We start from the raw sequence: 14,412 nt of genomic DNA, 5'->3' as shown, positions 1-14,412 counted from the left end.
ACCTGATGGTAAAAAAAGAGTTACATATTTGAAATCAAAATGAGAAATGCTATACAAAAAACAAATTGCTTGCTCGGCACCAGAAAAAATTTTTTTTTTGTTGACCTGTGTAATATATATATATATATATATATATATATATATATATATATATATATATATATATATATATATATATATATATATATATATAAATAAACTTTTTTTAATTATTCTTTGTTTTTTTTCTTTTTCTAAAAAACTTTTATTAATGAAGTCAGCATTTTTAAATTTTAAATCTGGAATATAAATATACATATGGTTACTTGAAAGCTAAAGATTAAAAATTGAGTACCTCTAAAAGATGCAACAGTTTGTTTGCAGCAACCATCGAGAGTGATTTTAAATAAGGAGAAACTAAATAAAAAAAAAAGGTTAAGAAAAAAACTAAATTAAAAAAAATAAAGTAAAATCAAAAAAAAGTGAAGGAAATAATAGTGAAAATAAAAAAAAAACAAATGAAAGTATTAGTTTTAAATATTTGTGAGCAATTAAAAAAAGAAACAAACAACCCAAGCAGCATTGTAAATCCATTTGACTTTCCTAATGATATTTATTCAAGTAAAGTTGCTTTGATGGCAACTGCTAATGAAATTTTGTACTAATAAAACATGTGTGTATGTGTGCAAATATATATATATATATATATATATATATATATATATATATATATATATATATATATATATATATGTATATATGTATATATGTATATATGTATATATGTATATATGTATATATGTATATATGTATATATATATATATATATATATATATATATATATATATATATATATATATATATATATATATATATATATATATCAGCAAAGCATTTCTAATTTACTAACTTGGCACCATTGTTGCGGAATTTGCAAAATACTATTATAACAAAAATTATAATAATACTTAAAAAATATATATATACACACACATACATATATATATGTAGTACATACATCAACTATCATATAGCCTGCTGCTACATAGGAATGCCTCTACATTGACTGAGGGTTTAGCATGAGACAATCTTTTCTTTCTTTCATTCTTCTTTTTTTTTCTTTTTCTGATGAAATCAGAAATCATGAAAGAAATGATTGCTGCCTCATGTCAAATCCTTAGGCGATGTAGCAACACTCCTTTACGCCAGCAGGCTATAATATAGTCAATGTATGTACTATAAAAAAAACCATCATCATTATCTTTATCTAACAGTCAATATTGTTGTTGTTGGTGACATAATTGCTCATCACACTGAATGGCACAGCTCTAGTGCCAGTGACTCTGCAGGTGTTAAGCACCACAATTTTTGGGTTTCTCAATCTCTAACTCAAATAGTCAATTATCGAACACGTTTTCCAGGCAACCTGAATCATTTACCTCTCTCTAAAACTATTATCTCATTTTTCTTCATCACCAGAATCCCCCTATTATAGTACCTCTTACAACTACCTTAAAGCTGACTGGAACTCTTTTTGTGATTTTTTTCATGATGGACCTTGGATAGAAATCTTTCATTTTCCTGTTGATAAATGTGCTTCTTACATAACTTCTTGGATTCAGGCTGGCATGGAATCTTTTATTCCTTCTTGACAATTCCAAGTCAAGGCTCACTTTTCTCCTTGGTTTACCTCACATTGTGCTACTGCAATTTCCAATCAAAACCATTATTTCCATATCTATCAGCAAAACATTTCTCCAAAAGAGAGAGGTCTGTTTACTATTGCTAGAAACCATTGTAAAAAGGTTTTGTCTAAACGCCAAAGTTGGCTATTCTCAGGTCATGAAACCATGTATTTCATCTCAAAAATTAGGCTCTCGTGACTTCTGGAGAATCTTTAATAGTATTAATAATAAGGGCAAATCTGTAATTCCACCTCTCTTGTATGGTTCAGACTTTGTCACCTCACCTAAAAACAAAGCTGAATTGTTTGCCAAAAACTTTTTATCAATACCATCTCTTGATTCCACAAATTGCCTTCTACCTGATATAGCCAACAAACATGTTGATCCATTGCTTGACATTCGTATCACTCCAGCTTCTGTATATAAAGTGATTTCCTGCTTAGACTATTCTACAGCTTGTGGTCCGGACAACATAATTGTTGTAGTCTTGCAGAGCTTTCCTATGGAGCTGTCATCTATACTTTTAAAACTATTTAACAAGTGCTTATCAGAGTCTTGTTTTCCAGCATGCTAGAAAGTGGCATCTGTTATCCCTATTTTCAAAAATTCTGGAGAGCGATCTGACTTGTCTAACTACTGTCCCATTAGTCTTCTTCCTATCATAAGCAAGATTTTTGGGTCTTTAATTAAGAAACACTTAATCTCTCCATCTTGAATCTAACAACTTACTTTCTAATCATCAATATTGTTTTTGATCTTCTTGTTCTACAGCTGATTTGCTAACCGATAGGTTTTATCATGCATTAGATAGAGGTGGAGAGGTTAAGACTATTGCTTTTGACATTTCTGAAGCTTTTGATAAAGTTTAGCATGCTGGTCTTCTCCATAAGCTTTTTTCTTACAGTGTATCAGGTAACATCTTTAAGATTATTGAATCCTTCTTTTTCCATCGTAGTATAAAAGTTGTCCTTGCTGGACAGCACTCTTCTTCATATTCTGTAACTCCAGGGGTTCCTCAAGGCTCAATCCTTGACCCTATACACTTTTTAATTTACATTAATGATCTTCCAGATATTTTCACACCTAAGGTGGCATTGTTCGCTGATAATACTACTATTTATTCTTGTCTTAATAAGAAGCCAACACTCTCTGATTGCTTGGAGGGGGCATTTAAGCTTGAAAAAGATCTCACTTCTGCTACAGCATGGAGCTCACAGTGACGTGTGAATTTTAATTCAGATAAAACCTAATTTTTTTTAGTCAAACATTATTGCAATAATTTAGATTTTATTATATTTATGAACAGTAATGTACTCGATAATCATCTACCCTTCATCTTTTAGGATTAACTCTTACTTCTAATCTTTCTTGGAAACCATATATCAAATCCATTACAAAATTAAGATCTGCTAAGGCTGCATCTCTTTATCGTGCCCAACACTTTCTTACTCTGGATTCTATTATTTACCTTTTAATGATGCCCTTTCTCTTTTAGACAAGGTGCAAAAGCATATGTAAACATAGTTGGACCTGCTCTTGCAACCAACCTACAACCATTATCACATCATAGTAATGTTGCTTCTCTTTCTCTTTTCTACTAATACTCTAACGGGCACTGCTCTAAAGAGCTAGCGTCTCTTGTGGCATCTACTAAAAATCATTTTCATGTTACTCGTCATTATATCAAGTCTCATGCTTTTACTGTGACTGTTCCTAAGTGCTCTAAAAATTCTTATACATCTAGTTTCTTTCCTCGAACATCAGTTCTTTAAAATTTGCTTCCTTTATCTTGTTTTCCTGATTCATATAATTTGCAATATTTCAAGTAGCCTGTCAATTTGATGGGGTAGTGATGTAGTGGTAAAGCACTAATATATAAGCGAGAGGTTCCGAGTTTGATCCCCACCATGTCCCTGGTAGTACCCTGCTCGACTTGTTTCTTCATGCAGCGGCCTTGTATGCCAAGGTTCATGTTTTGGAGTTATAGAGTTGAGAGAGGGCTATAACCACAATTAAGTAGCCTCCTTGTCTGTATGGCTTTCTTGGCCTTGGAGAGGTGAATTAACATAAAAAAAAAAAAAAAAAATGTTATCTTGCTCTAAAAACTTAATCTTTTCTCTTCCAGTAACTTCCAACTCTAATAGTGGTTGCTTGCAGCATTGTTGAAAGGAAAGATGTTTAATATATATATATATATATATATATATATATATATATATATATATATATATATATATATATATATATATATATATATATTTATAGTTGCTTGCAGCATTGTTGAAAGGAAAGATGTTTAATATATATATATATATATATATATATATATATATATATATATATATATATATATATATATATATATATATATATATATATATACATATACATATATATATATATATATATATATATATATATATATATATATATATATATATATATATATATATATATAAATATATATAAACTATTATAATAAATTTTACATTATAATATTTTGCAAATTTGGGAACAATGTAATTGTTAAGATATATATTGCTGATTTCACGAATTCGGCAAGTTCGCAAATTTTTTGCAACACATATATATATATACAAGTCTTATTATTAAACACATATGTTATTAGTTATATTCTGATATAAATTATATTATTTTCATTGTAATATGTAAAGTTGGTGCCTCCAAATTTAAATAGGTATCAGGCCTTGCGATGAAGCAGGAGCAATCGTTCCGCACACATGAAACACACCCGTAAACACCCTTCCGGGCGCGACAAGTAGCGCTTGCTAGTTTCGTTACAAGAGTAAAAATTTGCGCTCGTCTGAAGTTGCGAGGGAGAAAATTATAAGTTGATTTTATAGAAAAATTTTTTATTAAAACAATTTTTGCTTGAGTAAAAATATGTTTAAACAGTAGAGCTTGTATATTGTTAAATAAAGAAGTTATATTTGTAATAAAGTATAAATAAATATCTAGCGTATAAAGTTTATCAAACTAAAACTTCACTTAAAACTTTGATCTCGCCACGCATAATTTATGTGTGACGTATTTTAAATTTATTTTATGCGATATAGTGTCAAATTAAAAATGATTTATTTCTTCTATTTAAAAGCTAAATCCAACATGTTTTATTTTTAAAATTCCAGTTGAACTTTATCATATTATCCACTTAATCATACCCGGTTAAGTCAAACCATTCGCTAATTCGCTAATAGTTTTAAATATCTAGCATAATATTTATAAATATCTTATAAATAAATATCTAACATAAAAAGTTTATCAAACTAAAACTTCACTTAAAGCTTTGATTTTCTACATGTTCGATCACATTCTATTAATTAATGACTATTATATATAAAATTCAAAAACATCAAAATGTTGAAATATCAAATATTTTTTGTCAAATATAAGTATAACTAAATACTTTCACTGGTATCTTCAAATCAGTCAAGCTTATATTAAAGTCTTTTTATTAAAAAAGTTAAAGTTAAATGCAACTTAAAATTAAAAAGAAAAGTTTCAATAAACAATACGTTTAGCAAATATATTTTTTAGAGAACTTTGAATTAAAACTTTTGGAAGCGTGCTCACAAACAACAAAAGAAAAAAAGTTACGTCACTAGTTTTGCAACACATTTCTCAAAATATACGTCAAAATGTAAGTTATTTATGTATTATATTTGTATAATATTTGTTATATAAATTATTTATATATTATATTTGTATAAGTATCATATATTATATTTGTATAATGTTTCGTCCCAATGAGAACAGAAGATTTATATTAAAAAATTAAAACTTGATTGAATTTCCAAAAATCAAAGTTTTAATCAACAAGATTTTCTAAAAACATAGGGTTCTTTTGTTTTATTGTTGTTAATTTTTTACACATCTTTTGTAAATAAAAAAAATATTTTTAATCTTTTTTTTAAACTAATATTTATTTTAAACTAAATTAAAAACGTTTCTGTTGTTTAGAATGCCCGCAATCAAGCATGTTAATTCAACTCCAAAAAGGAAACTTTTTAAGAGACCCCCTTCCCATTCTTGCACACGTAATTTACTGAAGGTCCCATGGCAACAATTTCCAACTCTGAATATTGCTCTTGAAGACTTGATACCGAGCGAGCATAATCCCGCTCGTTGATAATGTATTAATAATAATAATAATTTATTAAGATAACTTTTAAATAACAAATAAACATTAATCTCATATAGTAAAATAAGTTATATGCATAAATTATGCCTGCTTAATTTAACTAAATAATTATAACTACTAACTGTAGACTTGATGGTTAATATAAAAAATTTTAAGCTAATGGTCAAACTTTAGCAGGCATTTTTTTTAACTTAGTTTTTGATTTTATAATACTTTTTTTTTTTCAAATATTTTTACTATGGCAAGTAGGCTATTATATAAAAAGACTTTTTTTTCATTCAATGTTGTTACAATCCTGTATAAAATCTTTAACTTCAAAAATATTCAAAATGTTTGAATATTCTTGAAGTTTGAAAATATGTTTATGCTATAGATTCAGTTGTTTATATGAAAGAAGGTTTATTTAATGATGATTTTTAAATTTTAAATATTAGAGAACAATTTTGACGTGAAAATTTGGCAATGATCTAATATATTAAAAAACAAATTATTAAATATAAAATATAAATTATATGCATAAATTAAATTAACTTAACAAATAAAATTTATTTTACTAACTAATCATAAAATAAATTTCTTACCGTTAACAATTATTGTTAAAAGACAATCAAAGAGAGGATGCAGGCGTTGATGACCAGTAGTTATAATTTTATGAAACACCTTGTATAAAAAAATTTATAAATATTGTAAATTAAAATGTCAGTGTTTAATTTTAACCAAATACACATATATTTCTATTAAACCATATCAAAAAACTTATTTAATGAAACATATGATGATGAAAAAAAAAAACATTTCACTAAAAAATTTATATTAAAGAACTATACAAAGACTTTTATAAAAGATTTTTTTATGCATTTTTTTAAATTTTTTAAGATGAACTCTATCTTGTATTAACATAGTAAAAATACTATAATGAATTAATTGAGAAAAAATAGCATTATAGCATGGTGAACAACATTTTTGAATGCTAGGTTTGAAGTCTTCCCTAATCAGATTTTTTTTTTGTTATTAAAAAATAATATATTAGTTAAATAAAGTTTTATATATATATTTTGTTGTTTATATATACTCATATATATATATATATATATATATATATATATATATATATATATATATATATATATATATATATATATATATATATATTATATATATATATATATATATATATATATATATATATATATATATATATATATATATATATATATATATATATATATATATATATATATATATATATATATATATATATATATATATATATATATATGAGTATATATAAACAACAAAATTTGAAAAAATGTTTTGAATGCATTTGATATTAAAAACAGTTAAAAACATTTCTTTTTTAAACATTCAATTACCTTAACCAGAATCCACAGCAACTCTTACAATTGTAGAAAAAGGATCAATATTCCTCACAACTTAACATGAATAAATTCAATGATATCTTTTATATAAACCATTTACTTATTTACCGTATCACCAGCTTCCAAATAATTTTTTTTTTACAAGATAAATGTTGATTTTTATCGTGCAAAAGAATTTTTGATTTAAATCTTCTAATTTTTCAAAATTTGACACCCAAAACTTTAAATATTGAACACTTGACTTTGTTTGACACCGGAATTGTTCTAAACATTTAATAAGATCCATAATTGTTCCCAAGGATACTTTATTAAGACAAGCCATTTTAATTTGGTACAATTATCAATTATTATTATTAATTATTAAAGACAGACAGCCAATTGCAGTTCTATAACAATAATCAATGGTTTAGGACGAGTAGCAATTAAGAACTTTTTTTTTTATTTTCATTTTTAAAATAGATGAAACAACACTGCACTTGCTTATCATAACGAATATGCTGCATTAACTAAATTTTGAACATCCCCACACAATACAATCACACACACTTAGGTTTACTGTTATAATTTTAATTGCTTTTATCAACATTGAGATTTAAGAAAAAAATATTAAATTTTTTAATACAATACAAGAAGAAACTTAATACAAACCCTAGTCAGAGACAACATGATTCTTGCCTCTGACCCTAGTCAGAGATAAGATACAAATCAAGATTGAAGATAAGTGACTAAGGTTGTTTGGAGAATGAGTCACAAATTTTACTATCAGAGTAATTTATTTTTTGAGCTTTAAAGCTAGCAGAGGCATACTAGAATTCATAAGTAATTGCTTGCATACTAGAATACATAAGTGGCTCATGAATCATTCTGATTCATGAGCCACTTATGTATTCTAGTATGCAAGCAATTACATAGAAAATATACACACACTAATATAGATATGAAATTTTGATGTTTCTGATGTTTTTAGATCAAATTACTGCAATGGAAGCAATTTATTATCAGTAAATAATCTCAGTGGGCTTTAAAGTTCAGGAAAATTTATTTTCATTAAACTTAAATTAAAAAAATTTATCACCAATATTAGAGAGATTAAAATTATTAAAAATCTTTAGTTATCAAATCTATTGATTATAATCGCATGATACATCATATCACCGTAGGACTTTTTAAAATATTTGATGTTACACCCTTTATAATTTGTAGCATCAAAAATTAGTGTGTTTATACTGAAAAAAAAAGGAAATTGAAACTTTTGCAATGGTCTAACTGTTTTGTAAAGTAATTGAATACATTTTACAATGTCATAGCACTCACAAGCAAGTTTTATATATAAATATAGAATAACTTCAAAAAAGGTTTTATTATAATAAAACTTAAATTCCATGAATTATATATGGTGTGTACACCATACAGAATAACTTGTAAAAGTGTAATTTGTTAGAATGCTATAAAAACAAGTATAAAACATTTTATTACATACTAGAGCATATAAAACAACTTCAAAGTTGGTATTTTTGATCATATAAAACAAATTGAATGTTTTATTACATACAATAATGAAATTTACAGTATTATTTTGTATATACTATATAAAACTTCAAAGCAAATATGTGCCAGTAACTTACAATAATCAAAAAATCAGCATGACTTCCATTGAACACAGGTATGTCCATTGGAATTCTCATAGAGTATGGTTTATTGAGACGAACACCTAATAAACAAGACAAAATTACAAAACTGTTGATACTATAAGTGTGTAAATTACAATATAATAATAATCATTGCTGGGATTCCTAAGTGCCGAGACAAGTTGTTTTCATATTAAAGAGAATGATAATAAACGAAAAATGCTTGGGCTGAACTTTTTTGTGTAAAACAAAATAATAAACATATACCAAGAAAAAATAACTTTGTTATTTTACTTAAAGCTTGCCGTTTCTATGTTAGCCAGTTCCTTTAAGTCTTTAAAATATAAATATTATATATATATTTTTCTAGTTTATCTAAGCCATTTATCACTATGACAATTTTGTTCTCCTGTCGAAATGACAATTTACAAATTCTTAAATTTTTAATTGATAAATAATTTTTGGTAAACGAAATCATTTATTAGAGATATTTGCCGAATTCTATAATTTTTAGTTTTAAAATAATTATAGAATTTACACTTAACAAATTTATAGACAGCTTTTTAATTAATAAAACCTTAGAACAAACAAATTATGTGATTAGAGTGAAAATTTATGTACAAAGCAAGATAAATTGTGAAGCATACTTGAAAGCTGCTACCAGCGGTTTGCGGTAAAACTTTAAAAAAAATCAAAAGCCACTTGTCAGCGACTTGTGGTAGTGAATAAGTTAAATAGTAAAAAACAATTTTTTTAACATCTTATTATATAACAGAATCTTATTAAGTCATTTAATAACAATAAATAACACAAAAATAATTTATAGCAATAGACAAGCTTAAAATATCTGAAATATTTTATTTATATTTTTAATGTGAACTTTGTAAAAATAACTAAAAAAAATTATTTAAAATAAATAAAAAAATTCTATAGTAATTTATAAAGAAAAAACAAACTTTTATTTAATAATAAGTAATTAAACAAATTCTTTAGTAATCTACGATGATAAAAAAAAATTCTATAAGTTAATAAAAATTTTTTTTTAAATTTTTTATCGAAATTTTACAATAAAGTCATATACTAAAACACTTTGGAATTAAACACGTTTGAATAAATTATAAAGTCTGTAGATTGCAGCGTATATTTTAAATACTTAAAGGAACTGGCTAACATGGAGACGGCAAGCTTTGAGTAAAACAACTAAGTTAATTTTTCTTGGTATACAATTATTATTTTGTTTTACTCAAAAAAATTCACTCCAAACATTTTTTTTATTATTCTCTTTAATATGAACACAACTTGTCTCAGGACTTTAGGATCCCTTTAAGCAACTTACAAAACATCTTAAAAGTTTAAAAATCAAGTTTTCAATTGAAAATAATAAATACATCAAAATGTACAAGTTTGTTAAAACATCATGTATGCAAATAACTATATGTATGCAAATAACTATGCAAATACTAATGTATGCAAATAACTATATACATACACATTCATACTCTCCTAAATCCATACAGTTATTTTAGAAAAACAAGGAAAAAAAGGAAGAATAATAAAAAAATTTATTGTTGCCCCAACCCAAACCCTCATTAGATGTGGCAGGAAATCTCTCACACGTTCTCTCCGTATTAGTAGATGTATGTACTGGAGCCCCTAATGTATCAATCAATGTATGTACTGTAGCTATCTGATTCAGTATGACATCAATATGACATCATATCTAAGTATGCTTTATTGCATATATATAGCTTTCAAAAAAATAAAATCAATAAAATAAAGTCAATAAAAAAGAATTCAACATAAAAAGAAAAGGAATTTAAGTTCGAAAGAACTTATTAGCTAAATGGACTTTTAATTTTTGCTTATTGCCTAAACACTAAGCGTATACCTATTACAGAAAAAATGGAAATGCTTGTTTTAACCATTGTTATAATTATTACAAAGTTAATATATGAAGTATCCAACGGGACAATTTACATGTAAAGAAAATCTGAACCCTGCTGGAAGATTTGCAATTTGACAACTAGTAAGATCTAAGGTTCTATATTTTATGATTATTTTTTCAAAATTATTTTGAATTAAATTCATTATAAAATAAAAACATAATTTCAGGAAAGTTGGTATTACCAAGAGTAATTCTGCTTCTTTTGGTGTGTCAAAAATGCTTTCAAATTATTAGTAATTATTATCAATATAATTAAAAATCATATTATAAATATATTTATAAATATAATTATAAATCAATTATTAGTATATCAAATTAAAATATTAGTATATCAAATTATAATTATTAGTATATCATAATTATTAGTATATCAAATAATTAGTAAAAAGTTCAAATTAATAGTAAAAAAGTTCAAAAAGTAAAAAAGTTCAAATTAATAGTAAAAAGTTCAAATAATTAGTAAAAATTAGTAAAAAATAATAATTATTAGTATATCAAATTATAATATTAGTATATCAAATTATATCAAATTATAAATCAATTATTAGTATATCAAATATAATTATAAATCAAATTATTAGTATTATTAGTAATTATTAGTTCAAATAATTAGGCGTACACAATAAATAATGCAAAAAATAGATAAAAAAGATATTACAAAAATCGAAGAAATGTTCAAGTTTGGGAATTAGAGCAGATTTAACTACATTTTGCAATATGGTTTTAGACCTTGGATGTTTTGATTGGGTTAAAATTTACAAGCCCCAGCTCTAAAGAAGTGAAACCAGATTTAAGATTGTTCTAAGCAATAAAAAAGTGATAACTTTTTGTCAAAGCTGGAGTATATATAAGAAACACACTCTTTATATATATATATATATATATATATATATATATATATATATATATATATATATATATATATATATATATATATATATATATATATATATATATATATATATATATATATATATATAAAGAGTGTGTTTATTAGAATCATAGGAAAAATTAAAGGATTTATAATAAATAAGAGGAAAGGTTCTTTGAAAATAGTTCTGTCTTATCCTTAGGATAGGTAATAAGATCAGATCTATGCGATCTACTTAGAAATGTCTTTGTTAATGACCTTGTTAAAATTTTTTAAAGTTCTTCATAAGTCTCTAGAAATTAATTTCTGAGATAAAATACTTAATTTGTGAGATTTAATAAACTGATTATAAAAATATTTGTAATCATCTCTAGTTATTTACTAGATTTATTATTATTAGTTAATAATAAACTGTTTTATTTAATAGTCTTATTAGTTAATAAAAAGATCCGACCACCACATATTTATAGCAAAAAACCATTTTTATACTTAATAGTGTATGCACTAATTACTAGCATGTTTTGACATATTAGGCATCTTAAAACTTTTGTGAAAAAAACAACAGAAAAAGATAAAATAAACTATAGAAAGAAAAAAAAAAAACAACTGAAAAATGAAAAAGAAATCTTAACAATAGAGAAAATTAACTTTTCTTTATTCAAAACCATTTTGCTTAATATGTTAAAACTTATAAAAAAAAAGTAAAATAATTTTATTAGTATCTTAAGAATTTTTTGCACAAGTCTAAAAGTGATTTTTAAATTTAGTTTCTAAAAATGATTCTGCAATTTATGTTTATTACAGAGAAAAGCAAGAAAATAAGTTGCAAAATTTAATTTTCCTTTCTCATTTTCAAAACTAATTTAGTTAAATTGCTTAAAAATTAAAAAAATTTATATCAAAAAGTCAGTTGTTGACTTTTTAATTTTTTAATTTCATTTAGAAATTTTCTCTAATACTTTGAACACACTTATTAAAATATAATTTTCTCAAATTTTTTAAACACACTTACCAAAATTTCTTTCTCCACTAAGTAACAGTAAAATAAACACACCAATGTGCATCAGTCCAATACGTGCTAAAACAAATTTAACTTATTCAACTCTCGGAATTACAAAAATTGAGGTTGGCAATAATTTGCCGACCTCAATCTTTTAGAGGTCGGCATCAGGTTGCAAAAAAAATTTGATACAAAGGTCTTACCATAAAACAAGGTCAACAATTTTTTGTCGACCTCAAAAACTTTTAGGTCGGCATTGCTGAATGCCGACCCTAATTCTGAGGATTGCTTATTCAATTTGCAAAAACAACTTGTCTCTCCGCGCAGCAACCTTGTTTGTCAAGGCTCGTGTTTTGGAGTTAAAGAAAGTTGAGAGTGGATTGTAACCACAATAAAGTAGCCTTCTTGACTGTAGTGGCACTCTTGGCCTTGGGGAGGTGAAAAACATTAAAAAAAAATTTTTTATAGATAAAAAAAAATAATAAAAATATGATAAAAATTGTATAAAAGTTTTTTTTTTACTGTATTCACCTTTCCCAAGACACAAGGGCCAGCCATACCACCACATATATACATAAAACTGCATATATAAATGTTAAAATATACAGTAGAAGCCAGAAAATTAAATTCACTTATTTTTCACTGGAGCATGCAAAATGATCTTGTATCAATATAAATAGTTGAATTTTATTCTAAATTTTGATTGCATTATTTAAAAACTTTATGTTTAAGTTTTAACTTTTTTCTTCTTTTTCAATGTGTCATACTTGCGTGGTACTTTATAAGTAGTTTTCTTATATAAAATCATTTTCTTATTTATATATGACATTTAAAATTAATGATTAAAGTTTTATCTATTTTTTTCAACCATATGCACTCACAGTTTCAACCATATGCACTCACAGTTTCAACCATATGCACTCACAGTTTTAACCATATGCACTCACAGTTTCAACCATATGCACTCACAGTTTCAACCATATGTACTCACAGTTTTAACTATATGCACTCACAGTTTCAATCATATACACTCACAGTTTCAATCATATGCACTCACAGTTTCAACCATATGCACTCACAGTTTGCCAATTTTCGCCATAACCCTCAAACTGATGGCCAAAAAAAATGACAATATATCCAGTAATCACGGTTCATTTAGCACTAAAAAGAAAATCTGGTTACACTGTGACAGAAAATTGATTTTGAAATTAGATGGCCTGTCACATTTTCAACATAAAAAATATAGTGGTTGAATAAACTGATGGGTAAATACCTATTTATGTTCTATTTAATAATGTAAATGTAATTTTTCATAGATTTTATGTTTTTGTTAAAATAGAACCATTTTGGTTTTTTGTTCAAAATATTTTGTTGCTATTTGAGGCTCATATACCTACTGGAAAGCAAAATTTTATACGTCATTTTTAGCACTGTTAGTTTAAAAGGATACAAATAGCATCACAACTTTAAAAACTTTTAAGTACATAGAGTATTCAAAGGGCTTTCAGTAGAAAAAGAAACGGAGCAATTAACTTTTCATTTAGCTAATTTATGGGGTTTTAAAGTAAGGCAGCTAGAGGAATCGTTTTTACTGTTTTAGAAGAAATATTTCTTAATTCTTTTAACCTTTGATAACTTTTGTGCCTGTAATTTTAATTTTTTTCTAATAAAGTCATAAGGATACAAAAATAAGGGAAAATGAAAACTTGGGTTGCCTACTGCTTTATTTATTTCTTTTTTAAGTAACAGGTTTACTTGTAGA

At 25.3% G+C, this 14,412-nt stretch overlaps 1 protein-coding gene across 1 annotated transcript in view; it reads right to left on the bottom strand.

The window, feature by feature from the left end:
• The window catches only part of LOC100205269 (protein HID1), a 79,334-nt gene that overhangs the window by 21,383 nt on the left and 43,539 nt on the right, over positions 1-14,412 (bottom strand). The window contains exons 17-20 of the mRNA XM_065803730.1: positions 12,663-12,728; positions 8,832-8,917; positions 6,409-6,487; positions 335-396 (exon numbers count right to left, since the gene is read on the bottom strand). Of these exons, the coding sequence (XP_065659802.1) occupies positions 335-396; positions 6,409-6,487; positions 8,832-8,917; positions 12,663-12,728 (293 nt within the window). The remainder of the gene's footprint in view (positions 1-334; positions 397-6,408; positions 6,488-8,831; positions 8,918-12,662; positions 12,729-14,412) is intronic.

Source organism: Hydra vulgaris, chromosome 08 (assembly GCF_038396675.1).
Source record: "Hydra vulgaris chromosome 08, alternate assembly HydraT2T_AEP".
NCBI lineage: Eukaryota > Metazoa > Cnidaria > Hydrozoa > Anthoathecata > Hydridae > Hydra > Hydra vulgaris.
Note: the sequence above shows the minus strand (reverse complement) of the source record. Positions and strands in the feature narration are given on the sequence as shown.